General features: G+C 37.1%; 19 protein-coding genes across 19 annotated transcripts; 11 read left to right on the top strand and 8 right to left on the bottom strand. All coding sequences in view use genetic code 12, as the record gives it.

The window, feature by feature from the left end:
* Positions 1–12: 12 nt before the first annotated feature.
* SPAPADRAFT_60982 (mitochondrial 54S ribosomal protein uL16m) lies at positions 13–784 on the bottom strand (the record flags this gene model as incomplete). The annotated part of the gene is made up of 1 exon (XM_007375099.1): positions 13–784. One exon carries the CDS (start codon positions 751–753, stop codon positions 70–72), a length of 684 nt encoding a protein of 227 aa, XP_007375161.1.
* A 337-nt stretch (positions 785–1121) lies between these two features.
* Positions 1122–3197, top strand: UBP13 (ubiquitin-specific protease; the record flags this gene model as incomplete). Its single annotated transcript, XM_007375098.1, has 2 exons — positions 1122–3132; positions 3154–3197. 2 exons carry the CDS (start codon positions 1122–1124, stop codon positions 3195–3197), a joined length of 2055 nt encoding a protein of 684 aa, XP_007375160.1.
* A 107-nt stretch (positions 3198–3304) lies between these two features.
* Positions 3305–3977, top strand: MXR1 (peptide-methionine-S-sulfoxide reductase; the record flags this gene model as incomplete). The annotated part of the gene is made up of 1 exon (XM_007375097.1): positions 3305–3977. The coding sequence occupies one exon, from the start codon at positions 3387–3389 to the stop codon at positions 3945–3947; it is 561 nt and encodes a 186-aa protein (XP_007375159.1).
* Positions 3978–4075: 98 nt separating this feature from the next.
* Positions 4076–6001, top strand: RFC5 (replication factor C subunit 5; the record flags this gene model as incomplete). The annotated part of the gene is made up of 1 exon (XM_007375095.1): positions 4076–6001. One exon carries the CDS (start codon positions 4091–4093, stop codon positions 5171–5173), a length of 1083 nt encoding a protein of 360 aa, XP_007375157.1.
* SPAPADRAFT_50498 (uncharacterized protein) lies at positions 5199–5711 on the bottom strand (the record flags this gene model as incomplete). Its single annotated transcript, XM_007375096.1, has 1 exon — positions 5199–5711. The coding sequence occupies one exon, from the start codon at positions 5709–5711 to the stop codon at positions 5199–5201; it is 513 nt and encodes a 170-aa protein (XP_007375158.1).
* Positions 6002–6062: 61 nt separating the features above from the next.
* Positions 6063–6951, top strand: VPS24 (ESCRT-III subunit protein; the record flags this gene model as incomplete). The annotated part of the gene is made up of 2 exons (XM_007375094.1): positions 6063–6132; positions 6191–6951. 2 exons carry the CDS (start codon positions 6085–6087, stop codon positions 6800–6802), a joined length of 660 nt encoding a protein of 219 aa, XP_007375156.1.
* An 899-nt stretch (positions 6952–7850) lies between these two features.
* Positions 7851–8924, bottom strand: SPAPADRAFT_60972 (uncharacterized protein; the record flags this gene model as incomplete). Its single annotated transcript, XM_007375093.1, has 1 exon — positions 7851–8924. One exon carries the CDS (start codon positions 8922–8924, stop codon positions 7851–7853), a length of 1074 nt encoding a protein of 357 aa, XP_007375155.1.
* A 151-nt stretch (positions 8925–9075) lies between these two features.
* Positions 9076–9720, bottom strand: SPAPADRAFT_60971 (uncharacterized protein; the record flags this gene model as incomplete). The annotated part of the gene is made up of 1 exon (XM_007375092.1): positions 9076–9720. One exon carries the CDS (start codon positions 9614–9616, stop codon positions 9146–9148), a length of 471 nt encoding a protein of 156 aa, XP_007375154.1.
* A 553-nt stretch (positions 9721–10273) lies between these two features.
* Positions 10274–11458, top strand: SPAPADRAFT_50493 (uncharacterized protein; the record flags this gene model as incomplete). Its single annotated transcript, XM_007375091.1, has 1 exon — positions 10274–11458. The coding sequence occupies one exon, from the start codon at positions 10274–10276 to the stop codon at positions 11456–11458; it is 1185 nt and encodes a 394-aa protein (XP_007375153.1).
* Positions 11459–11566: 108 nt separating this feature from the next.
* SPAPADRAFT_60970 (uncharacterized protein) lies at positions 11567–12429 on the top strand (the record flags this gene model as incomplete). The annotated part of the gene is made up of 1 exon (XM_007375090.1): positions 11567–12429. A coding segment is annotated over one exon (553 nt), but the record flags the coding sequence as incomplete, so codon positions are not given.
* Positions 12430–12768: 339 nt separating this feature from the next.
* On the top strand, positions 12769–13974 carry POT1-2 (Pot1-2p; the record flags this gene model as incomplete). The annotated part of the gene is made up of 1 exon (XM_007375089.1): positions 12769–13974. One exon carries the CDS (start codon positions 12769–12771, stop codon positions 13972–13974), a length of 1206 nt encoding a protein of 401 aa, XP_007375151.1.
* A 41-nt stretch (positions 13975–14015) lies between these two features.
* Positions 14016–15167, bottom strand: SPAPADRAFT_60969 (diacylglycerol kinase; the record flags this gene model as incomplete). Its single annotated transcript, XM_007375088.1, has 1 exon — positions 14016–15167. One exon carries the CDS (start codon positions 15109–15111, stop codon positions 14101–14103), a length of 1011 nt encoding a protein of 336 aa, XP_007375150.1.
* Positions 15168–15409: 242 nt separating this feature from the next.
* PGA27 (Pga27p) lies at positions 15410–16426 on the bottom strand (the record flags this gene model as incomplete). The annotated part of the gene is made up of 1 exon (XM_007375087.1): positions 15410–16426. The coding sequence occupies one exon, from the start codon at positions 16424–16426 to the stop codon at positions 15410–15412; it is 1017 nt and encodes a 338-aa protein (XP_007375149.1).
* A 244-nt stretch (positions 16427–16670) lies between these two features.
* SPAPADRAFT_71440 (uncharacterized protein) lies at positions 16671–19313 on the top strand (the record flags this gene model as incomplete). The annotated part of the gene is made up of 2 exons (XM_007375085.1): positions 16671–17699; positions 17870–19313. 2 exons carry the CDS (start codon positions 17665–17667, stop codon positions 19311–19313), a joined length of 1479 nt encoding a protein of 492 aa, XP_007375147.1.
* On the bottom strand, positions 16797–17690 carry SPAPADRAFT_136560 (uncharacterized protein; the record flags this gene model as incomplete). Its single annotated transcript, XM_007375086.1, has 1 exon — positions 16797–17690. The coding sequence occupies one exon, from the start codon at positions 17688–17690 to the stop codon at positions 16797–16799; it is 894 nt and encodes a 297-aa protein (XP_007375148.1).
* A 54-nt stretch (positions 19314–19367) lies between the features above and the next one.
* On the bottom strand, positions 19368–21152 carry SPAPADRAFT_136071 (uncharacterized protein; the record flags this gene model as incomplete). The annotated part of the gene is made up of 1 exon (XM_007375084.1): positions 19368–21152. One exon carries the CDS (start codon positions 21150–21152, stop codon positions 19368–19370), a length of 1785 nt encoding a protein of 594 aa, XP_007375146.1.
* Positions 21153–21577: 425 nt separating this feature from the next.
* On the top strand, positions 21578–23323 carry SPAPADRAFT_135972 (NAPDH-dependent diflavin reductase; the record flags this gene model as incomplete). Its single annotated transcript, XM_007375083.1, has 1 exon — positions 21578–23323. One exon carries the CDS (start codon positions 21578–21580, stop codon positions 23321–23323), a length of 1746 nt encoding a protein of 581 aa, XP_007375145.1.
* Positions 23324–23437: 114 nt separating this feature from the next.
* Positions 23438–24787, top strand: MSF1 (phenylalanine--tRNA ligase; the record flags this gene model as incomplete). The annotated part of the gene is made up of 1 exon (XM_007375082.1): positions 23438–24787. The coding sequence occupies one exon, from the start codon at positions 23438–23440 to the stop codon at positions 24785–24787; it is 1350 nt and encodes a 449-aa protein (XP_007375144.1).
* A 237-nt stretch (positions 24788–25024) lies between these two features.
* SPAPADRAFT_60966 (uncharacterized protein) lies at positions 25025–25452 on the top strand (the record flags this gene model as incomplete). Its single annotated transcript, XM_007375081.1, has 1 exon — positions 25025–25452. The coding sequence occupies one exon, from the start codon at positions 25224–25226 to the stop codon at positions 25413–25415; it is 192 nt and encodes a 63-aa protein (XP_007375143.1).
* Between the last annotated feature and the right edge of the window lie 346 nt (positions 25453–25798).

Below are 25798 nucleotides of genomic sequence, written 5' to 3'. Positions count from 1 at the left end.
TTTTAAAAAAAAGTAGGTTGAGTACTATATTTACAAGATATTTATCTATACAAAATTATCTACACAAAATTATCTACCACGGAATAACTTATACACTGGATTAGTCTTATGTGCTTGGATATTGGCCCATTTCTTGCTTGGTGTGGCATTCATTTGAGCAACATAATTGACTGGTTCTGGTTTATCAACAAGACTTTTAAGACCAACTCTAACTTTAGATTCAGGTGTGATAATTTCATAAAGACCAGGCAATTTATCAGCTGCTTTTCTCAAGGCTTCTCTAGCAGTTCTATCATGGATATCGCCCTTGATTTCAAACAAGACTTTACCGGTTGGGAATCTGGCAGCCCAATGATGGAAACCACCCTTACCTTTACCCATTCTAGTTTGATTACCTTTTACACACACGGCAATATTACAAGCAAATCTAGTTATCAATAATGACTTGGTTGGTCTCAACTCTCTCCTCAATACTTTATCAGCAGCTTTAAGTTGGTTGGCAGATATTCTTAAACCTTGAGATTTCAATCTTAATCCTAGTTTTCCAGATTCAACAGAATTACCTTTAGTAGATCCTCCAGTTCTAACTGGAACTCTTCCCTTCATGGCTTTTCCGATTCTATTAAGTCTTGGTGCATACTCATGGGTATATCTCTTGAATACTCCAAAGTTTTGTGTATTTAAAAGGGAGCTTGGTGTAGGAGCATGAATTGTCCTGAATGAGGAAAACAAGTTTCTTGCCAATCCAAGCATGTTTTGTGTGGTTGAATTGGTAATACTGTTTGAGCTTTTTAATATCAACTGAAAATAAAAAAATTTTTAATTGGAAGTTTTGATTTCAATTTGGAAAATACATCACGTGATTAGCACATAACTCCGTTGTATAAGAACAGGATACAGATAGATCAAAAACTATGATGGAAGTAGTTACAAGTAGTATCCAGCTTGTATAACAAGAACTAATCGATCTAACATCATATTGTTTGTCGTATAATATACTAATTACAGACTCCTGGGAGGTATCTCGTATATGCAGTCCGTAATCCACCCTTTCAGATATTCAGGACACAAAAAAGTTACATCACCAAATTAACTACCTCCACTGATCCACCCACCACACAATGACCAAACCTTACCCCGAACCTAATCCACCAGTCATACTTCCCTATGGGGATGGTTCATACAAGATCTTTGGAATGGAAAACTTTGGTAATACATGCTATTGTAATTCCATTCTCCAATGTTTATATTATACAGAGAATTTCCGCAAGAACCTCGTGCTGCATAAATTCACCAAACATGAACCGAAATTGAAAATATCTGGATCTAAATTGCATAGTTTCAGTAACAAGTACGAACAATTATTGCAAAAGAAGCTCAAAGAACAAGGCAAAGTCCCCACACAAACACCAATACTGGCTGGTTCAGTTGTAAGTGGCAGTGGCGGATTAGAGGAACGTCCTAAACTGTCGAGAAAAGGGTCATTATTTGGAATCAAATTTAACAATTCATCTTCTACAACAACAGCTGCCAATGTTATTGATAGCAAGACTGCAAGTTATATAAGAGAAGCTAAAGATTGGGATGTACTAACCTTGGAGCAACGACTCAATATCAAAAAGTGTGCAGAATTTCAGAAATTGCCGATTTTGATGACAAGACCTACAAACCACGAAGTCAACCCTTCTGGTAGAGTTGACTATTCCCAAAGTTCATCCATGCTTTTAAATGGCGATCAACCGCAACAGACCCAATCCGAAGGTTCCATCAGCTCTACCTCAAGTGCAATCATTGTGGGGATTCCTCACCCGGAAACAAACTTATTAGTTCCCATTAATCCTTTCAATGTAAATCCAGGTGCCGATCAAAGAAAACGATCTGCATTGATCAACGGTCCTATTATAAATCTTGATGCTTCTTTGCAAATTGGTGAGCAACATGAAGATTCCATATTGATGTACGCACTCAAGGATATATTTGAAAGTATGATTGAAAATAAATCCACCATTGGTGTAGTATCACCCAATTATTTTATTCAAAAACTTAAAGATAGGAATTACTTGTTTCGTCAGAATAATATGCATCATGATGCTCATGAATTTTTCAATTATTTAATTAATGAAATTATCGAAACCTTGAATAGAGAAGTTGGCCCTGAAAACAATTGGTGTAACAATATATTCCGGGGTTCAATCACTAATGAAACTAAATGTTTATCATGTGAAACTGTCAGTTCAAGACATGAATATTTCCTTGATCTATCAATTGATATTCCCCCTGGTGAAAGTGCATACTCGTTAAGTTATTCCCTTAATAATTTCTCGAAACTGGAAACATTGACTAATCAGAATAAGTTTTATTGTAATACATGTTCATCACTTCAAGAAGCCGTGAAAACTATCAAGTTGAACAAATTGCCTGAAGTTTTGGTAATCAATTTCAAGAGATTCAAGTATGATGAAACCGTTGATAAAATGGTGAAATTATTTGATTCAATTAGTTATCCATTTAAATTGAAATTGTTCAACACTACCGACGATGATCAGGAACAACATTTATACGAATTATATGCGTTGGTTGTGCATATAGGAGGAGGACCCATGCATGGACATTATGTGTCCATCTGTAAGACCAAGTATGGATTATGGCTTTTATTTGATGATGAAACTGTGGAATTGGTTGATGATTCCTATGTTATGCGATTCTTTGGCAATGGGCCTGGATTGGCAAGTGCATATATTTTATTTTACAGCAAGTGTCACGAAACCAGTGACGATGTTGTCGATTTTGGATTTGATATTTCCAGTATTTACAAAGGAGATGATTTTGGATTACTTCAACAAGTTAATAATAACAGTGACTTATCGTTGAAGAAACCAACTACTGCCGAAGAAGTTGAGCAAGAAAAATCAGAAACATCATCGGTCAATTCTTACAATGCGCCAGAGGCTAAAAAGCAGGGAGTGTTTAAACCATTCAAATTTGATGGCACAAAAGAAGAAAAACCACTCTCAAGGTCCAGCAGTAATAAAGAACCTAAAGAGAAGAAGTCTTGGGGACTTAAATGGAAAAACTCGTCGGACACAACAAACTCTGACAAGAAAGCCAGTGTTAGTGGTGCCTCATCACTGGGTGGAACTATTGAAAGCCCAGTTCCTGAACGAAAGAAGTCGATTTTTGGGTTCAAACGGAAGTAAAGAAAAAAAACAAAAAAAAACTCACGTGATGTAACGTCATGTACAAGGCAAATTTAGTTTTTTGATTACCAAATTGGCGCATCGCGGGAGAACTACAACCCCACCGCCACCAGATCTTATATAAACACTGTGGCTCCCCCTCTGATTTCTTCGAGCATTAGATATATACTATTCTTTTTTAATACAACAATGTCTGTATCAACTATATCATCTACTTTGAAAACAACACCAACCTCGCAATTAATTACCTTAGCTGCTGGATGTTTCTGGGGGGTTGAACGTGTGTTCAAGAAGCAATTTGAAAACAAAGGATTAGTCGATGTTAAAGTCGGTTATGCTAATGGTATTCCAACTGTTGGTAATGTCAACTATGAATTAGTATGTTCTGGATCTACTAATTTCGTCGAAAGTATACAACTTTCTTATGAACCAGCTCAATTGAAACTTGAAGATATTTTGGATATATTTTTTAGAATGCATGATCCAACCACTGTTAATTCACAAGGTCCAGATGTTGGTACTCAATACAGATCAGCTATTTTAACTCACAATGACCAAGATAACGCATTAGCTTGGAAATTAAAAGAAGAATACCAAAAGACTTGGTATCCAAATGACAAGATTGTTACTATAATAGAGCCAATTAAGGTATGGCACGATGCTGAAGAGTACCACCAAAAGTACTTGGAAAAGAATCCAGCTGGGTATGAATGTCCATCTCACTTCATAAGAACTAAACCAAAGGCGTAAATATTTATATAGTTAAACAAAATGTATGGTAATTTTTTTTTTATTTTATTATTTAATTTTTTTTTTTTTCGTACACTTTTTTAGACAACCAAGATTAAACGCGTCTTTCTGTTTCCTACTTCTTTTACAGCCATCACTGAATCATGTCGTTGTGGGTAGACAAATATCGTCCGAAAACTCTAGATCAATTGTTATATCATGACTCTATAACTCAAAGCTTGAAGGCATTATCTAAATCAGGTGATTTTCCTCACTTGTTAATCTATGGACCAAGTGGAGCAGGTAAAAAGACAAGAATATATTGTACTTTGAATGAAATCTTTGGATCCCTGGTTGAAAAATTAAAGATTGATGTTAAAACATTTGTTACTTCTTCTAATAGAAAGTTAGAATTCAACGTGTTGAGTTCTCCTTATCATTTGGAGATTACTCCTTCCGATATGGGTAACAATGATCGTGTGGTTATTCAAGATTTGTTAAAGGACATTGCATCAACTGAACAAGTTGATTTCAATAATCAAAGTTCGTCCAAGACCAAACACAGATTCAAGATTGTTATCATCAATGAAGCAGATTCGTTAAGTAGGGATGCACAAGCCGCATTAAGAAGAACCATGGAAAAGTATTCATCTAATATCAGATTAATCTTGGTTTGCAACTCGATCTCCAACATTATTGCTCCAATCAAGTCAAGAACTCTTTTAGTGAGAATTCCAAGTCCTTCCATTACTGATATCAATTCCATCTTGTCTAATATTTCCGTCAAAGAAGGTATTAAGTTCAGTTCTAATGACCTTGAACCATTCTACACCAAAGTTTCTACTGCTAGTAATCGAAATTTGAGAAGAGCTTTATTAAGTTTTGAAACTTTGACTATGCAAAATGAAACTATTAAGCCAGAAACTAACCTTTCAATTATTAATTTAGATTGGGAAGTTATAATAAAGAACATTGCCAATAACATCAAAACCGCTAGAAATGTTGCTACTTTGGCCAAAATAAGAACAGTATTCTATGAGCTTTTATCGCATTGTATTCCTGCCAGAATTATTTTGAAAACCTTATTGTTTAATTTGATTGAGATTATTCCTGATGTTAGAGTTGTGCAAGAATTGGTTAATTTAGCCTCAGTATTTGATGAAAGGTTAAGTTTGGGACAAAAGAGTATTTTCCATTTAGAAGGTTTTGTTGCAAAATCAATGGTAACTATTGATCAATATAATTAAAACTGTATAACATTATATATTTAAACTAACGTTGTATCTTATTATCGGATGAACCCTTGACGTCAACGGCAGGGGCTTGTAATGGTTGAACAATATCTTCATATGCAGGAAGGTCACCAGCTAATGCATCATTCTGTGGTCTTGATGATGAGCTTCCTGCATTTCCTTGCTGTTGTGGTTGTGGTTGTTTAAGTTGTTCTGGTTCATAGAAACCTTCTTCCTGAGCACCAACTCTACTTTCTTGATGATGATCATGATCTTCGTAGAAACCTTCTTGTTGTTGTCCAAGTCTTGATTCATCATCATCTGGAAGTCTATTATAACCGCCTTGTCGAGATTGAGGAAATTCAATGTACCACAAATAGTAAAGGGTAAATATTGCTCCTGGAATATGTCCAAACATGGTTAATAAAACACTAACCAAAAATTCCTTGTTCCAGATACTGTATTTTTTGGCAAGAAATATTGCCAAAGGAGGCAACACAAGTGCCGCAATAATCAAGATGAACTGTTCCTGCTGAGGTTGTGTGTTGGCCATACTGAGGGGGGGGGAGTTGTATTGAATGTTTTTATTTAAAAAAAAAATTGAAATAGTTGATAATCTTTTGAATCCTTTGGTAATGATTTCTTGCGCCTCCTTGGCAACAATGTACCTAATTCATGTGTCATTTGCCCTTTTGGCGCTACCAGTTGAATACAACTTTTACTATCATTTCAACAGACAACTTCCTTTCAAGTCTATAAAGCTATTTGATTAAGCTTGTTATTGGTATGATTTAATTTCCTGTTTATTCCAGAAGAATGTCTTGTTGAAATAGTACGTTAGTTACTGAAGAAAAGTGAACGAAAAAAAAAAAATAAATACAAAACTGCCACACTACTGATAAGCAAGACACACCCTACTATAAATCATGGACTTTATAAAGAAACAGATATATGGACCGGATCCCAAAGACCAGGTATGTTAAAGGTATCTAAAGAAGGTTTCAATCTGTCAAATACTAACATATTCTTTAGATGAGGAAGATCAACCAGCTTCTTCGGAAGAATAAACGAGAATTGGACAGGTCCTTGAATCAACTCCAACCTTTAAAGAAAAAGACTGAAAGCTTAATAAAGAAAGCAGCTAAGGAGAAGGACTATAAAACTGCCAAATTGTATGCAAAAGAATTAATTGGTATCAATCGCCAATATAACAAATTATATACATCTAGAACCAGAATAGAGTCAATTAACATGACCATTAACGAACAGTGGCAAATGAACAAATTAACTCAATCTATAGGTGCACTGACTTCTGTAATGAAAGATGTTAATAGATTGATCCATGTTGGTGCCGTGCTGCAAACTATGCAAGAATTATCCAAGGAATTGATGAAGGCAGGTATTATTAATGAAATGGTGGATGATATGGTCGATGTCGATTTTGAAGAGGATGAAGAATTAGAATCCGAGTCACAAGAAGAAATTAACAAGATCATAACCTCATTGACTGAAGACAAGTTCTCGAAAATTAGTCATGAAGTTCCAACTACTAAATTGGAAGAACCAGCTGAAGAAGAGGCTCCTGAAGAGGAAGATGAAATTGCATTAGATGAAATGAGACAAAGGCTAAAAGCATTACAATAAACTATAATCGATAAACATTAGTTTAAGATTGTATAGAAAAGAATACACAACAACGCCAATTTGAAATCTGCCCTAATAGTGTTTACACCCGAGGTGTCATCAAAATATGGATCTTTGTGAACATGAACTAATGGTTTCTTTGAGACTCGAACTGGTCGAATGTAGTTGGACAGAATATTCTTTCTTTGAGGAAGGAATGGATTTGTGGCTATTTGTCCCGTGAACAAATTATGACTATCAGGATTGGCTCGTGACACCATTTGAGACGCAGAAATTTGATACTTGGCACCACTGGGAACATCTTGGATACTGAACGGTAAGAACCACAATTTCTTCTTCTTCTTCTTCTTCTTCTTCTTCTTCCCATCATCATCGTCGTCGTCATCCTCATCATCACCACATTCACAATCATGATCATGCTCATGATCACTATCATCACTATCAGTACAATGATGTTCTATCACAGGAACCTCTTTAATTTCATGAATTTCTTTGTTCACATAAACCCCAGCACCAACATGCCACATGGGCTTCTCTTCTTTCACCTTTTTCACTTCTTGGCTTTCTTTAATGTATTTTCCTTGTTTGTCATGTTTTCCTTCTTTGCCATGTTTCCCCTCTTTCCCTTTTTTCACTTCCTTCCCTAGTGCAACAACTGTAACATCATCAAACTCGTTTGTCCCAGTAGTTAAAAGATCCCCAGTATCAATAACCTTAGTAGACCCATCTCTAGATATGATTATTGCTTGTTTGTTTGTTCCTGCTAACTCGAGTACCTGAGGGGTTAACTCTTGTTCCAAAGAATCATTTCGTTTTAGTGAATTTTGTTGCTCCCAATTGGCAAACTCCAAAACTTGTTTAAAAAAATCGGCATCTTCATCAGAAGCTCTGCTAGGAATTGCAGATGCAAATGTATATGACAATATCAATAGCCAAATTAATATATTCATAATTATAATTATTATGTCTAGGAAAGAGTTGTAAACTACAAATTTTTTTGCTTTTGTGGAAAAATCTCTATATATATTTTTTTTTTTTTCGCAGCTATCTAATTATCTTGATCATACACTAACCCATTTTCCTTTCTAATTTGATCCATAACACCCATAACTAAAAGAGTTTCAGCATGTGGAATAGTATCATTTTCTAATTTACCATCACTAATGTCTTGTGCAATAGCATTGGCTTCATAGATAAATCCATTGTATCCTGATTCATCCTTATACTCGATTGGTTCTCTACCATCTTTAAAGAAAATTTTGAAATGCTTGGCTCTGGCTGGATTATCACTATACATTTCCGCCCAACCTTTAGTACCTTCAAGACGAATGTATGCCTTTGGACCATCAATTAATTCCGAGGTAGACAAAATTGCATGTTTACCATTTTCGTATTTGATAATGATGGAAGAAAGGTGGTCAACTTTATCAACTGGGTCTAATGTCATGAACGATTTAAATTCAAATTTGGTATGTTCGTCACCAACTTTATCATCTAAAAGAATTCTTGAATAAGTAAGTGGGTAAATACCAATATCTAATAACGCACCTGCTGCCAAGGTTCTATCTCTAACACGAGAACTGGTAGGTAACTTGGTCACATCAGCATAATAACTAAAGTCTGCAAATAATCTATGAACTTCTCCAATAACTTTTTCATCATACACTTTTTGTCTCAACTCCTTAACGGCTGGGAAAAATCTGGTCCATACAGCTTCCATAAAGAATTTCTTTTTCGATTTAGCCAAGGCAAATAATTCTTCAGCTTCCTTCTTGTTGACAGTCATTGGTTTTTCGCAAAGCACATGTTTGTTTCCATTGAGACAACCAATTGCTTGTTCCCGGTGGTAAGTATGAGGGGTTCCAATGTAAACAATATCAATGTCGGGATTGTCGTAAAGCTCTTGGTACGATTGAACAACTGGAACAACTCCATAGTTGTTAGCTTCAGTTATCTTATTGGCAGTAATAAAATCTTGTCCCTTTTGCTTGTTGGAACAACCAATACTACCAACAACATGATGAGTTTCGGATTTACGCTCATTACTTAAAAGTAAATCAAACACAAATTGTGAAGAAATGTTTCCTGCACCTAAAATACCCCAACGTAAAGTAATTGTCATTGTAACTATTGAAAGAGAAGATCGATCGACTTGAATGAAATTTTTTTACTCGGGAGAATAGGGGGGGTTTATATGGAGTTTAAATTTTTGCGGGTTTAAATTTAAACAATGGGGCAGGGTGGGGGATCTGCCATGGAAAAAATGTAACGTTACAAATATTCTTTATATTTATGCGGCACAACAAAATTGCCTTGCATCTATTTATAAGCAATATATATAACCTAAAACTTCAAGTACAATGGGTCCAGCAATTTAACTTGGCAAGCTTCTCTAGTCTCTTCATCCAAGTCTTCGGCTGCTTGTATTACGGCGTTTTTATCGATATTATTGTAAATATAAGGGAAGGTCTTTCCTTGGTCATATTCATTGCTTGTGGTTATATGGCTATCATTCATGTCATTTTCACTTAATATAGTATCATTATTTATCTTTGGGTTTGCATTGGGTGAGTTTGTGATTGACATTTGACTTTGGGATGGTCCACCACTTAAAAACGAGGTGACATCAATAAGCTTATCAGATAACTCATTCACAATCGATGCCAACTCTTGTTGTCGTTGCTGTTGTTTTAGTATTTGCTCTTCTTGAACATAGTCACTGGTATACTGATTGTCTTGATTCCTTAATAAGGATGTAGTTTCGTTATATTCATCATCGTTTGTGTGTTGAAGACAAGAAAGACATGCACCCATTGATTATATGTCACTTTGTTAGTCCTAAGGAGGGTAATTATATAGAATCTGTGATTATTTATGTATCACTACTAAGGAATACGATGTATCAATCTATCTATGGTAGAAGATCTATTACGCTGGTTATGGTGATATTCCACAATTTCCTCTTTGGTATGGAAAAAAAATAGTTAGGTCGTGCGAACAGTACAAAGAATCTTGACGTATAAATTGCAGGACGTACTCGTTTAAAATACCTAAATAATATTCCTGACTGCAACTAACATAGCAGTTGATCTGAAAGCAGGAGTTTCTTTGCGTTTTCCCCCTCCCCATAGATTTTACAACTTCGGCTACACCTATATTTGTCTCTTCACTGGGGCACTATCGTACAGTTACCGTATGCTTGTTCACCACCTTAGTAAGCTTCTAATATGAAATTGGATGATCAATAACTGTAATCGAGATTAAATTTCAAAGTCCAGCAGCAAAATTATTTCTTGTTATGTGCTATAAGCGCCATTTCTTTTATGTCGGCTTGTATGTAGCCTGAGTTAATTTGGTGCGAAATTTGAAACTTTCTTGGAAATAATTTTGCAACTGTGATGGTTATGGGAAATATATATCTTCCGAATGTCCCACATTTCACCTCCATAGGCTTCTAGGACGTAAAAAGTAATGATTGCTTTTAAATTACCCCCAGAGTTGATTCAACTTACACTTTCATTTTTAAGTCCCCTGGAAATTGATGATTTGTTCGAGATCAATGAGATATTCCATGATTGTCAGGATCGAGATGATCCATACTTTCAAATTAGATTGATTGCATTACAAGAATATTTTCTGAATAGGAGATTAATGCTTTCCAATAGCTATTATCTTCTAGATTATGTCGAGATTACGTTAGAACAGATCAAGTACCTCAAAAGAGAAAATATCATGGTGAATCCACGCGAAATCTCAGTTTTTATAAGTGATAGACTCGTCACTACGGACGAGGTTGAATTTATTAAACAGTTATGCTACGATGATTTGTTACAGTTTGTTACTTCATGGTCGACAAAAAAGTTAAAATTTCAACTTGAGCTTATCAATACTGTTGGAAAAGAAGCACTTAGTGAAGTATTGATGTTAGTTTCTTCCATTAATTGTAAATTAGAAACGTTCTTGTTGAAATATAATGGGAAGCTACCATACGTGGAATGTGATTTTAGCATTGACGTGAATAATTTGAAACTACAACTTCCCGGAAGTCCTGAACTTCTCCAAGATATTAATAGAAATGATTGTTTTACAAACATCACCTCGTTAAACTTATCGTTCAACGGAATTTCTGATTATAGTCTTGGTCAATTCAAGTTTCCTCAAAGCTTAGTACAGCTTAATTTATCGAACAATCTCCTCACAAATGTTGATGATTTTAATTTTAATTGGAAGTGCTTAACAAAGTTAGAAAGCTTGGATTTGTCTAATAATAACATCCAACACTTTAATTTACATGGTAGAAGTGAAAACTTGTATCAACTTACCCAGTTAAAACTATCAGGAAATCATTTGGTTACTGTTCCCAAATTATACAATGCATTCTTCGGTAATTTGCGAGAACTTGATCTTTCCCGGAACATGCTTTGTTGTTTGCACCGATTCCCTGGCTGTTTATTGAAATTAAGTTTACGAGGAAATTATTTGACTCAGTTTCACACCCAAGTACAAGGTGACATATTCCCAAAAACATTAACCCATTTAGATTTAAGTCATTGTAGAATTGGTTGTCAACATGAACTCACCACTGAAGAAATCCTGAACCATTTAGTTAGTGTAGAGAAACTATACAATTTGTCTGATTTGCAGATTGAAGGCTAAAAAAAAAGTTTTTATATGTTATTCTAGATTTTGTAGTATACACGACTTATTTTTGTATTTTATGCAGGGCCAAAACGAAAGTAAGGGATATTGAAACAAAAAGAACGCAGGATACATTTGCTGAATAATCACAATAAATCAACAATTTCCCGTCATGTCTAAGGCATTATGTTGTTATGCGTTTGAAACATTGATCAATAAACTCAACATTGAAACTCACAAGGTCCCATTGTCAACATATTTTGATGCCTTGAATGAAAACTTAAAATCCTTGCCCAAATCTGCGCCACTTTTCATTACTTGGAATAAGAACGACAATTTACGTGGGTGTATAGGTACATTTCTGGATTTCCCTCTTGAGTCTGGAGTTTCGAAATTTACCATCAGTGCAGCCATGCATGACCCTAGATTCCCTGCCATATCGAAACTGGAAGTCAATCGTCATTTACTGGTTAGCGTCACATTATTGGCTGATTTTGTTGAGATTCATGATCAAAATGATTGGACTATTGGATTGAATGGATTAAGAATCTCCCTTAAATATGAAGGTGAACATTACCTGGGAACATTCTTACCATCGGTGGCTGAAGAACAAGGATGGGATAAAGTGACAACGTTGTACCATTTGTTAAAGAAGGCAGAATTCCCATTAGCTAGAGCCAATGTTGAGCAGTTTTACGAAAAGGGTTTAAAAGAAGGGTGGTTGAGATTAACCAAGTATGATGGATTAAAGGATCATTTAAGCTATGATGAATTCTTAAAGATTCGCAATCAACTTGTTTAAAGTGATCCATTTATATTTGATAGCTCTTTGTGCAATCTTTTTTTAAAAAAACCCCATATTATTGTCCCGCATATTCCCGGTGCGGATAAATGCGGATTGTATTTTTTTTTTTGTTTGTTTGACATATTTTAATAAAGCATTTTGTATTTCCGCAAATATTTTCATGCCCCAAAAAGGGTAATTCCGTTATATTATCTTGTGTAGGAGCATCAACATCGTAAGACCATGTTTAATGGATTTGTCTTGCTTTAGCCGAGTAAGAAGTAGTCGATCCTTGCATGTACCAGATCACTGTGCGCAGTACCCGTCGCCCTGAATACAATGGACTGTAAAATCAATCAAAGTTGACTGATGAAATTTCCCCACTTTATTTGTATTTCCGATGAATGGAAATTTTATTTACCTTTACCGGAAAAGTCAATATGCGGAAATCGGGCAAAAATTTTTGCATCAGATATAAATATCCTTGTTTCCCCATAATCAACGACACAATGAAGAATTGATCAGTAGAATCCATCAACCAAATATGTCACTCCCATTATTGAAGAAATCAGCCAACGATATCGTTGTGTTATCAGCATTAAGAACTCCAGTCACCAAAAGTATCAAGGGTGGACTCGCCAAAATGTTCCCTGAAGAATTACTTTACCAAGTTGTCAAGGGTTCTATTGAACGTAGCAAGATTGATCCAGAATTAATTGATGATGTTTTGGTTGGTACTGTTTTACAAACTTTAGGTGGTCAAAAGGCATCTGCATTAGCCATCAAGAAGGTTGGATTCCCAATCAAGACTACTGTCAACACTATCAATCGTCAATGTGCATCCTCCGCCCAAGCTATAAGTTATTCTGCTGGTACTTTATTAACCGGTGAAAACAAATTTACTATTGCCGCCGGTGTTGAATCCATGACCCATGATTATTTCCCTCATCGTGGTATCCCAACCAGAATATACGAACCTTTCAAGAAGGACGCCAGTGAAGAAGCCCAAAACGTGTTGATGCCAATGGGTCTCACCAGTGAGAATGTTGTTTCTAAATATGGTATTTCTAGAAAAGCCCAAGATGAATTTGCTGTTGCTTCTCATTTAAAGGCTGCCAAGGCTATTGAAACTGGCCATTTTGCTAAGGAAATCATTCCTGTTCAAGCCAGACAATTGGATGATTCCAAGACTGATTTGGTTGAAATTTCCAAGGATGACGGTGTTAGAGCCGGTTCTACTTTTGAAAAATTATCTACTTTGAAACCAGTTTTCAAAGAAGATGGTACCACTACTGCCGGTAACTCCTCGCAAATCTCCGATGGTGCTTCTGCTGTTATATTAACCACCAGAGCCCATGCCGAACAACTTGGCATTAAACCAATTGCTAGATTCATTGGTTCTGCCGTTGCTGGTGTCCCATCTGGATTAATGGGTATTGGTCCATCCGCAGCCGTTCCTCAGCTTTTGAAAAGAAAGGGACTTGAAACCAAAGATATTGATATCTTTGAATTAAATGAAGCATTTGCATCCCAATCTATTTACTGTATAGATAAACTCGGTCTTGACTACGACAAGGTCAACCCATACGGTGGTGCCATTGCCATTGGTCATCCATTGGGTGCCACTGGTGGTAGAGTTACTGCTACTTTACTTAACGGATTACGAGCACAACAAAAGGAGTTGGGTGTCATTTCCATGTGTACATCCACTGGTCAAGGTTATGCTGCTGTGTTCGCCAACGAAGCATAGAATAATATTTATAGAAATAATACTTAATAGAAAATGCACAAAACAAAAGTACAATGTGAGTATATTAAAAGAAGTAAATGTAAACCTTATGAACCAATATATAAAAACATTAAAACTCTATATCATTCAAACATGACATGCTTTGACTAGCCAATAAAGGAAAGTCCCGCTTAATACAGGAATAGTAAAATTGTCGTCAACGCCCCAAAGATCAATAAATTCAGAAACGCTGGCACCTACACCACAAAGTAATGCATAGGCATGGATATTCAATTTACTGGTTTCTGGAGTCCAAAATACATCCTCGGGTCTATTGACATTGTAGTTTGGTACGAAATAACCATAGTATAAGTAAGCAACCAAAACTCCAGTGACACAACTAGCCAATGATCCAGCTACTGATTTGCCATTACCGAGCTTAGGAGTGTATTTACCAAATTGTCTGCCGAAAGTAGAAGCAGCAGTATCAGCCCAACTCAAAAGTAAGACACTAACAACTCCAATATCCTTGGGGAAAAAGTAAAACACAATCAAAACACCAGTCAAGTAATACAATACTCCGTTGTAGGTATTGCGTTCCTTTTCTCTGATGATAAACCACATAAACTTACATATTATCTTGTTTAATTCTGGATGATGCAATCTAATGAGATCATTGGCAAGAACAGCGCAAAAGATTGTGGAAAGGGGCAAGAAAAGCTGGGAAATGTCAACACCAATGGTATACAAATACAACGTAATCACACCAATTGAAGAATGAAAGATTTTTCTTGGTATTTCGTGTTTTACCAAAAAGGCTCGGAATTTGGATTCTTGGTTGGTTGGAGTTTTTTGTTCAATTGTTGGAGATGCAGAACGAACTTTTCCAGTGATGTATTCAGTGTCGTCTATTTCTTCATCAAGAGTTCCTTCATCATCATCGCTAACTTCAACTTGACCTTCCGCATCAGTGTCTTCATCGACAAGCAGAGAATCGTCAACATCATCAGAATCATCATCGTCAATAATGGAACTGCTGTAAATATACGTCATGTCTTCCTCTTCAATGTATGACGAATTCAGGTCAAAGTCCATGATGGTAGCTTTAATCTCGCTGCGCAATCTCTGCTCTTGCTCTATAACAGGGGAAATATTCATTGTAATGTTAAAGCGGGAAGGTTGTAACTTTCTGATGTTGTCACTTTAACGTCTTTGCTCTCTTTTAAGTAAAAAAAAAAAATACTCAAAACTTAAAAAAAAAAAAAGAAATGCGCAAAGGGACTATTGTCTAATGGGAGGCACGGACATAAAATGAGTGACTTAGCTGAGTCGCGCGGACAATTCCGACAATAAAATTGTCCGATTTTAACCCAACAAAATAAGATAGTCATTTTTCCGGTTTAGCCTATTCATGTGATTTTTTTTTTTATTACAGTATATCGTCATCTAATTATAATTAATACAAACACATTAATACACTTGCTAACAACCATATTAGAAACGATTTCTTGTAGTGATTACCTTGATTCTCCAGTACATCCAAATGAAATACATCAAAGTCAATGGTCAGATTATTATTCCTAAATCTATAATCTCTTCTTTTTGTCACTGTGGCTGTTGCTGTAACTGTAGTTGTGTCCTCGGTTGCAATTGGCGTTTCAGTTACGTCGCTTTGAGTTGACTGTGTATCCTTTGAAACTTGTAATGATTCTGTAACATCATACGTGATAACGTAGTCGTATGGATCCTGCACTTCCCCGGTCTTTATAGGTGCAAAGGGATGCAAATTATCTTTTTCCGGCTCTGGGGTAGGCGCAATGCTTATTTCATCAGAGGTTGTTGTTTCAGTTGTGGCAGCTACCCCATACCAAGGAACTTTCGGTTTTGCATATTCATGATGGTACACATGGGTACTATGTTCCTCATTTTCTTTTCTATGATTCTGGAATTGCGGAACTATCAATACGGAATTTGATGGATTCTTTTGATTCAAGATATTCTTACCGTGGTTCTTTTCATGATCTAGCCCAATTACATTTGTTGTTTGTGCTGTTTGTGTTGTTTGTTTCGTGGTTGTAACTTCTTTTGTTGCATTATATATCGACAACATTTGAAGTCGAAAGTTTTCCTGTTGAAGTAACATTTCCTTCTTTAGATCTAAAAGTAATTGCTCTAGTCGTTTAATTTCTTCCATTGCCAATAACTCTTGCTTCGAGATTGGCCGTTCTTGGTTAGATGCAACTGCTGTCTCAGTCGTAGTGAACGTTTCACTGGCAGTGTAATAAGGAGATGGTAAAGTAGTTACCATGGAGCTATGCGCAGCAGTTGTTGATTCAACGTCCGTTATTGTATTTGAATCCACTGAAGTTTCTGTTGACGTGGAGTCTGTAACCTCTTCTGGTATCACTGTTGAGAAATAAGTTTCCAACTTGGTAATGAAAACCGTTCTTTTAGGAACCTCTTGTTTTTTCATCTTTATAGGAACATGACTATTATAATGAAGTGGAACACCACCATCCAGCACCAATAACAATGGTCTCGTTTCTTGGAATCTCAAATGTGAATGAGGTAACAAAGTTTTGAATACATTAATGTGATTTCGAAATCGATCTCGCGTTAAATCAATGTTAGTGTTATTTGTCAATTTCTCTGGATCTAGGGAATTGGCTAAAACACTGAATATTAGAAATAGTATCAACCACATTAGCAATGAGTACCGGGTTTTAGATTTGTTTATTTGTGAATGCTAAATCGAAATTTCTACAGAATTGCCGCAAAAAAAAATAAAAATCACAAAAAAAATGAAGGACAAAAAAAAAAACAAAAACAAAACCTAACAAAGTTTACTTGGTAAAATCTAATATGGATCTGGCAATATCAAAATAAGGCTTGACACTTTCTGAATCGGGATTAGATATCACTATGGGTTTCCCTGCATCTGATTGCAAGCATATTTCTTCATCTAATGGTATAGATCCAAGGGTCTTTAAGTTATGTTCGTCGGCTATTCTTCTCGCACCTTCCGATCTGAAAATATGCGACTCATGCTTACAATTGGGACATATATAATGACTCATGTTTTGCACAATTCCAATTATGGGGATATCCACTTTTTCAAACATCTTTATCCCCTTGACAGCATCAATTAATGCAATATCTTGGGGCGTACTGACAATCACGGCACCATTCACTTGCAAGAGCTGGCCAATTGACAATTGAGTGTCACCGGTTCCTGGTGGCATGTCAATGACCAAGTAGTCAATCGGTGACCATTCGACTTCAAAGAGCAATTGCTGGAGCGCTTTCATAACCATTAACCCTCTCCATACTACCGCTTGCTCTGGTGATACCAAGTACCCCATTGACATCGATTGAACTCCGTAATTGGAAAGAGGGATTAATTTCCCACTAGATGACAATCGAGGCTCACCCTGTAGGTTTAAAAGACGAGGCACGGAAGGTCCAAAGATATCTGCATCTAGCAATCCAACTTTTGCACCAAGACTGTTCAATGCCAAGGCTGTATTTACCGAAACGGTAGATTTACCTACTCCTCCCTTGGCTGACGAGACTAGGATGATGTTTTTAACGTTGGGAATTTTTTGCCGTATAGGGAGGCCCTTTTGACTTCGGGGCATGGTCGGGGCTGGTCCTTTTCCAACGCGAGGTATTCCCAATGGATTTTCATGATATGCACGAAGTGACAGCACAATGTATCTCCTGCTTAGTTTGAACATGATTGGTGTGTGTGTGTGTATGTTAGAGGAAATGTTGCTGAATGTCAATACAAGAATATTTTTTTTTTTTTGGTTTCGCATCTCGAAAACAGTCTTTCCTCCCCCAGTGTTTAGCAAATGTCCCAACGACTACTACCTTACATTCAGCGAGTGAACTTTACTACAAGACGGTTCTTCAGTCAGGTGGTAGAAAAATCACTTCTGCCCACAATTTATGCCCTTTCCACCAAATTCGGCAAGTCTGCCATCGCAGTAGTTCGTGTATCCGGACCCCAATCCGCCTATATCTACAATAAACTTACCCATTCACCCCATCCACCGAAGAACAAAACTGCTAGTTTACGTCGATTATACTCTTCGGACAAGGCATTACTTGATGAAGCATTAACTTTGTATTTACCCTCACCGAGAACATATACGGGCCAAGATATTTTAGAACTTCATTTACATGGAGGGATCGCCATTATTCGCTCCGTTCTCGATGCTATCAAGCAGTTGCATGACCCTCATAACGGAATATATATTCGCCAGGCTGAGAGGGGGGAGTTTTCCAAGCAAGGGTTTTTGAATGGTAGGTTTGACTTGACAGAATTGGAAGGGATCAGTGATATGATTGATGCGGAAACCGAGTCACAGAGAGTGGCTACGTTGGCATCGATCACGGGTAAAACCAAGAATGAGTTTGCCAAATGGAGAGAAGATATCCTTAAGAATATTGCCATGTTGACGACCTTGATTGATTTTGGCGAGGATCATGATATAGAAGAAACCAACCAATTGTTTGACGATGTTGAAGCGGATATCATACAAGTGGAGCAGGAAATTAACGAATATCTTAATAAAGTCAGATCGTCTTCAATTCTATTGCGAGGAATTCAATTGGCATTGCTTGGTCCCCCTAATGCAGGAAAATCTTCCATTCTAAACATCCTTGCTAATAAGGAAGCAGCTATAGTTAGTGAAATTGCAGGAACAACCCGAGATGTATTGGATATCCCGCTTGAAATCGGAGGATACAAGGTAGTCTTGGGAGATACCGCTGGTATAAGAGCATTGAATGCAGCTGATAAAATCGAACAGGAAGGTATTAAACGTGCCAAGGCAAAATCTTTAAATTGTGATTTTGTTGTGGTTGTGATAGATCCATTACAAGATATGGATATGGATGACATGAGACTGCATTTACAATTATTGTTACAGAATAATAAACCAATGTTGGTTGTGTTAAACAAGGAGGATCTTTATCCGGGCGAGTCAGAAAGATTAATCAACGAATATTCTAAAAAGTTTAATATCTCACCAGACGTATTCAGATGCGTGTCTTGTGAAACAGGCGCCGGAATAAGCAAGTTAAGAGATACTTTAATCCACCAATTCAAGCATTTGTCTGATTCCGAAACCTCTGATCCAATCATTGTTTCTTCGAGAATCCAAGATCTTTTAGAGAACGATGTTTTATTCGGGTTCAACGAGTTCTACCGTTGGAAACAAGAAGATGATGTCGTGCTTGCAAGTGAATCTCTTCGACAATCTGTGGAAGGTATTGGGAAAATCACCGGACAAGCAATAGGCGTAGAGGAAATACTCGGGGTAGTCTTTTCAAAGTTTTGCATTGGTAAATAGTGAAACATACTGTACATAGAGAGTAATACAAGGGGGGGGGGGGTGAGGGGGTTACTAAGCATTGTTACAGACAACATAAAACGTAATTTTTTCAACGTCCCATGACATTTTCATTTGTTGTAATTGGTGTCTTGTATGTCTACCGGCAATTTCTTCGTTTGGCTCTGAGACAGCAGTAGGTTTGATTTGCTTGGACAAGTGTGGGGCTACTTTACATTCAAAACTCAACACATTTAATCCATAACTTAATTTAACGTCATACTGGACTCCCAACACGTCATCATCGGTTCGTTTTTCTTCAAAACAATCGTTGGCATTGGTGACTTCTTCATCATTAACAAATAATTTACATTGGAATTCTTCGTCGGATGTCAGGTTTAAATAGCCATGGCCATTGACTAAATCTTCTCGTTTAACTTCATAGAGTAAGTTGTGCAATGATGCTTTGAATGAAACAAATGGCAGTATATCGTTAGGCAAGGCCACGGTGTATGATTGTGAAGTGTATCCATTGGCAGGAACCTTGTATTCAAAGATTGTCGCCATGGAATGGAGGGGTTGTGTAGGGAAAAGACTCTTTTTTATATCTTGATTTCTTGGAAGTGGGAGTAGGTTATTTGGTATAGTTTTCTGTTGAACATATTGGGCAATTTGGGTAGATACTGGAACCGAAGAGAAGATTGAAGTTTCTTGAATGATTGAACTTTCACGTGGGAGTAATGGTAAAGTTTTACCTAGAGTGTTGTGAATTGAAGGTTCCACTATGATTTGCTTAGCTTCTTTCTTTTCAACCGGTTCGGTCTTGACTTCATCTGCAACATCTTCTTCCTCCACTACTTCGTCTTCATCTTCCTCCTTTGGTTTAACTTCCTTCTTTTTTCTAGGTTTCTTTGGAGTTTCTTCCTTATGTACACTAAGCTTCAATTTTGGTTTAGAAATCTTAAGTTTTAATTTGGATGAACCTTCAGCCTTAGTCTTTAATTCATTAAACTTTTCATCAAAGTATTCTTCCAACATGTTGGCATCTTGATGAATTTGAGCTGATTCATCATTATAAAGCCTAGCATTGTTGAAGATAAGAGCGGTGGTTTCATGGAACTTTTGCAAGTTGTCAGATACACTGGCTTTAGAATTAAACAACTTCTTCTTTTCTATTAATTGAATCACCTTGTTGAATGACATTGGTTTGGTCACAAAGTCTAAATAGTCACTGTAGTAATCAGTATCCACATCTTCAATAAAAGGAGCACTAATCACGCCTTCGTCGTCAAACTCATGATCAATGACATCATTCAAGATGCCGAGACACAAGTCGGGAAGGTCAGCATTGGTTATTCCCACTTCTTCTTGTTGTTGTGGTTCTTCCTTGACTTCCTTCTTTTTCAACTTCAACTTGATTTTGGGGTGGTGCTCTTCCTCGGTCTTGACTGAAGAATTTTCAAACTCCTTGACTTGATCTTTGACGAATTCAACAATCTTGTTAGCGTTAATCACAATCCAGGAATCGGCGTTGTTATACTTGGTAGCATTATCCAATAGCAATTGGAAATCAGCCAAGAATTCATCACAGGTGGTGTATGTCTTGATCCTCTTTTGGATGTCTGAGAGCGATATGGGCTGGTCAATAATTTGATAATAGTCGGGATATAATTTTTTCGAAGGTAATTTGACAAAGGGGAATGCCATTTGTTCGTCGTTTTCTTCTTCACGAAGGTTCATAACTAGGGTTAATGTCGATTGGAAGAATTGTTTCAAGTCCTCGGTAGAGTGACTCGAGGGTTGTTTAGATTTTTTAGCTGATCCAGCTGATGCGGATGCTGCTTTTCTCTTTGGTGCCATGTTGCAAGGTGAACGATGGGTGTTTGATTGGCTTCTGGGAGTGAGAACTAGAGATTGTGTTTACGTTTGAATTGTTTTGTGAGTAAGAAAAAATTCGCTTCTCAACGCAAGTTTGGAAAAGCCCTTGACTGGTGCTACCATGCGAGATGGCCAGCATCGAGAGTAAATTGCATACACTTGGCTGGGAAAGTTGTATAAATTAGAATAGTCACGGAAAAGATACCATACAAAGTTAGACAAGTTGTTGTGAAGGAGTTTAGCACGATGTATGTCTGTTTTGTACTGATTACTCTAGTGGTTGACATAGTACGCAGCGTTTGCAGTTTCCACGCGAGCAAATAAAGAAAATTTTGCAGGTTGGAAACCAGATTGAAAAATTGACTACTATCACATTAATCTCGTGTATAACGCACATGCTTCCCACAATGTCAGACCAGATCACCATATTGTACGGCTCGGAAACCGGCAATGCCGAAGAGTATGCCCGATATCTCCACTATAGGTTACGCAGAATGAACCTTAAACCGACCTTATCTCAACTTGACGAATACCCTTTGAAACAATTGATTACAAATACTACCCACTTGATAGTCATTTGTTCTACTACAGGACAAGGAGAATTGCCGAGAAATTCCAAGAAGTTTATGAAGTTCATCCTCAAGAAGAAGTTGCCTTATGATTTATTCCAACATTTGCGGTTGACCACCTTGGGGTTGGGCGATTCTTCATATACCAAGTTCAACTATGCTATACGAAAGATCCACGCGAGATTGGTGCAACTTGGATGCCAAGAACTTTCTCCAAGATGTGAAGCAGACGAAATGTCTGCAGAAGGAACCGATGGCTATTATCAAGAGTGGGAGAACCAACTAATAGAGGCGTTACAGAAGGATTTTCCTAAAGCCACCGGCATTAACGAGGACCTCTTGTTAATGCCCCAATATAAAGTGTCAACTAAAGCACAATCTCTTGAACAAGATTTCGCCCAGTTGAAGGTTTCACCCGACTTACAAGCAGGAACTGTAGTGTCAAATGACCGCATTACCACCCCAGATCACTTTCAAGATGTACGCGATTTCAGGATTAAATCTACCGATTTGGATTATTTACCCGGTGACACAGTATCGTTATATCCTGCAAACATGGATGAGGACGTAGAAGCACTATTGCAACTGCAACCAACCTGGCTTAAAATTGCTGACAAACCATTAACTATCTCCAGCCCACCGAAAATTGAAGGTGGATTCATTCCCAATCTCACATTAAGGAAGCTTATCAAGTATCATCTAGATATTATATCCATCCCCAGAAGAAGTTTCTTTTCATTGTTGTGGCATTTTGTGGATCCCTCGACCGAAGATGGACAACGTGAACAAGAGAAATTGCAAGAATTCTCCAATTTTGAAGACCCGGAATTGCTTTATGACTATGCAAACAGACCAAGACGGCTGATTCTTGAAACTGTTGTTGAATTTGAAAATAATTTAACCATTCCTGTGAATTATGTGTTGGATTTGTTTCCATTGATTAAACCGAGAATGTTCCTGATTGCCTCAAAACCTAGCTCAACCGAGTTGGAACTTGTTGTTGCTATAGTAGAGTATAAAACAATCATTAGAAGAATCAGACGTGGGTTATGTACCAGATGGATAAAAAGTTTAAAACCCGGTGATCTAGTAAGGTTTTCAATTCAAAAATCAAGCTTCAATTATAGAAATGAAAATTCAGCCCCACCAATAATAATGGTTGCACCTGGAACCGGTGTTGCACCTATGAAATCACTCATTGGCCAAGTTCTCTCGGAGCAAACCAACCAAGAACTATACCTTTTCTTTGGGTGTAGATTCAAAGACAAGGATCATTTAATAGACACGTTTTGGCCAGAATCGTATCCTAATTTACACATTTTCAATTGTTTCTCGAGAGATAAAGACAGCAAATACAAGTACGTTCAAGATGCATTGTTTGACCAGTATAAACTCATGGGTGACTTGATCTTGAACGAAAATGCAAAGATTTTTGTATGTGGATCAAGTGGGAAAATGCCCCGAGAAGTCAAGTTGACATTTGCAGAAATTGTGAAAAAGTACAGCAATATCTCTGACGAAGAAGCTCAGCGATATATCATAAGTTTAGAAGATAATGGTCGATACAAAGAGGATGCGTGGTAGTTATAGACTTTAGATCCAGTAAGATTCTGCATATAGACACCAAAAAATAAATCGCACACAAATTTTCAAAATTTTCAATATCCAATCTTCTCCACCAACTCTTGTAACCAACCAATGTTGAAGTTGTTTACTCCACGATCGCTTATATCGACAGTCAGATGTACGGCTAGAGCTTACTCCGCGCCCGTGAAATCCCTTACTGTTGATGGTAAGACTTATCCTAGTGACGAATGGACTAATATCCCCCCATTCATCCTCGACTTGATTCAAAGAAAATTGCACAAGAACCCTGACCACCCCATAGGTATCCTCCATGATTTAGTCAAAAAGAGCATGAACGGAATGGGATACACTATATACGATGAATTCCACCCAATAGTCACCAAATTCCAGAATTTCGATGTGTTGGGATTCCCCGAAGACCATCCTGGCAGATCCAAGTCGGACACTTATTATTTCAACAAGGAACACTTGTTAAGAACACACACCTCCGCCCATGAACATGAATGTTTCCAAGATTGTAAAACCCCGGGTTATTTAATCACTGCAGACGTGTATCGTAAGGACGAAATTGACCGTACCCACTACCCAGCATTCCACCAATTAGAAGGGGCAAGATACTGGTCTAGATTAGAACCAAACTACTTGGAGAAGATCCAACAAGACATTGACTCAATCCCTAAAACCAACATTATTGTCGAAGATCCATTCCGTGACCAGCCAATTACAGAAAACAACCCCAAGCAGACTTACATGACCCCCGAGGAAGTCCGCCTCGTGGCTACCCATTTGAAGAAAACCATTGAATATTTAGTCAACCAAGTATTTGAAAATGCAAGGGAGTCCGCCAAAAAGGCAGGTTCCACCGAACCATACCTTAATGAACCACTCAAAGTCAGATGGGTGGAAGCTTATTTCCCCTGGACAGGTCCATCATGGGAGATTGAAGTGTGGTGGAAGGGCGAATGGTTAGAATGTTGCGGTTGTGGTATTGTTCAGCGTCAAGTGTTGTTGAACTCGCAATTGGGTGAGGATAAAATCAGTTGGGCGTTTGGTATTGGATTGGACAGAATTGCGATGTTGTTATTTGGCATTCCTGACATCAGATTGTTTTGGTCCTTGGACGAAAGGTTCCATAAACAGTTCAAACGCGGGGAAATATCCACCTTTGCTCCGTATTCAAAATACCCTGGTGTCAAAAGAGATGTTTCGTTTTGGTTGCCTAGCGAATCAACTTTACATTGCAATGATGTCATGGAAATTGTTAGATCTCATGCTGGTGATATGGCTGAAAGCGTTGAAGTCGTGGATGAATTTGTCCATCCTAAAACCGGTAGAAAATCTCAATGTTACAGAATTAACTACCAATCCATGGAAAGAAACTTGACCAATCAAGAAATTAACGTGATTCATGGTAACGTTGAGAATGACTTGACTACCAGGTTTGATGTTGAAATTAGATAAATCCTTACATGTATATAGATAAATGAGGATACTACAATAAAAGTAAACTCTTTCATAGAGTTCTTGTAGAACAATCAGTGGCAATAACTACCACATGTAAAGGCTGTTGGTTACCCGAGTCAATATAATATCAGGTTATTTGTGAATATTATTTTTTTTACTAGCTCGTATATTAGCTGCAAGTATAAAATGGGTGGCAAACTAAGCCCATTAGGGTTATTACTATAAATACTCCTTATTTCTCCATTTCTCCCATTACCAATTCATTTCAATTATCAATATTCTAGAAAGAATAAAAGTCAATTGAGTAATCTATTCATTATGAGACATCCTGGTTTTTATGGTCCTGGTTTTTACAGACCTGCAGGCGGGTTTGCCAAACTCGTGTTAATTTTTGCAACTGTTTACGCTGCCAATGCATTATACCATCACAATCATGATGGTTCCCATTCCCACTGCAGAAGAAGAAGAGACAGAGGCGCAAGTGGACCAGGAAATAGTGACGAATTCAGAAATTACCATGAAGGAGGTCGTGAACCCAGCGCAGATTACCTTGACAATGGTTCCAATAGGAGATAAGCTATTAGTGGTACTTGTATATAGTTTAAATAAACCCTCATGTATATAGAAAATGAATAGTTTATCGGTTTTTATGCAACTAATCTGAAGAAAATTTACTGTAATTAAGAATATTAATCATATTCAGTCTTTGTTCTACTGTGCAACAACGTTCATTCAATATTTTACCTGTTTTAGATTAGTACATTTTAACTTTTCTGACTAAGTAGAACCAAAAGTTAACCAAACATATATTGGATACATCTAATTGATGTAAATGTTCTATTATCTCAAAAATTAAATGTATTAGAGCTATATTACATGACTAAAGAGTCTATTTACAGTAGAGTTTATGACTTGTACGGTTAGCTTTTCAATTGCAAGGTTTGGTCATAGTAATTGTTTTATGTATGAGAATTGATATGTTGCAAAATATGAAACCATGAATCATAT

The sequence above is a fragment of the Spathaspora passalidarum genome, assembly GCF_000223485.1.
Source record: "Spathaspora passalidarum NRRL Y-27907 unplaced genomic scaffold SPAPAscaffold_3, whole genome shotgun sequence".
NCBI classification, from domain to species: domain Eukaryota; kingdom Fungi; phylum Ascomycota; class Pichiomycetes; order Serinales; family Debaryomycetaceae; genus Spathaspora; species Spathaspora passalidarum.
This window is presented reverse-complemented; position numbering and strand designations above follow the sequence as displayed.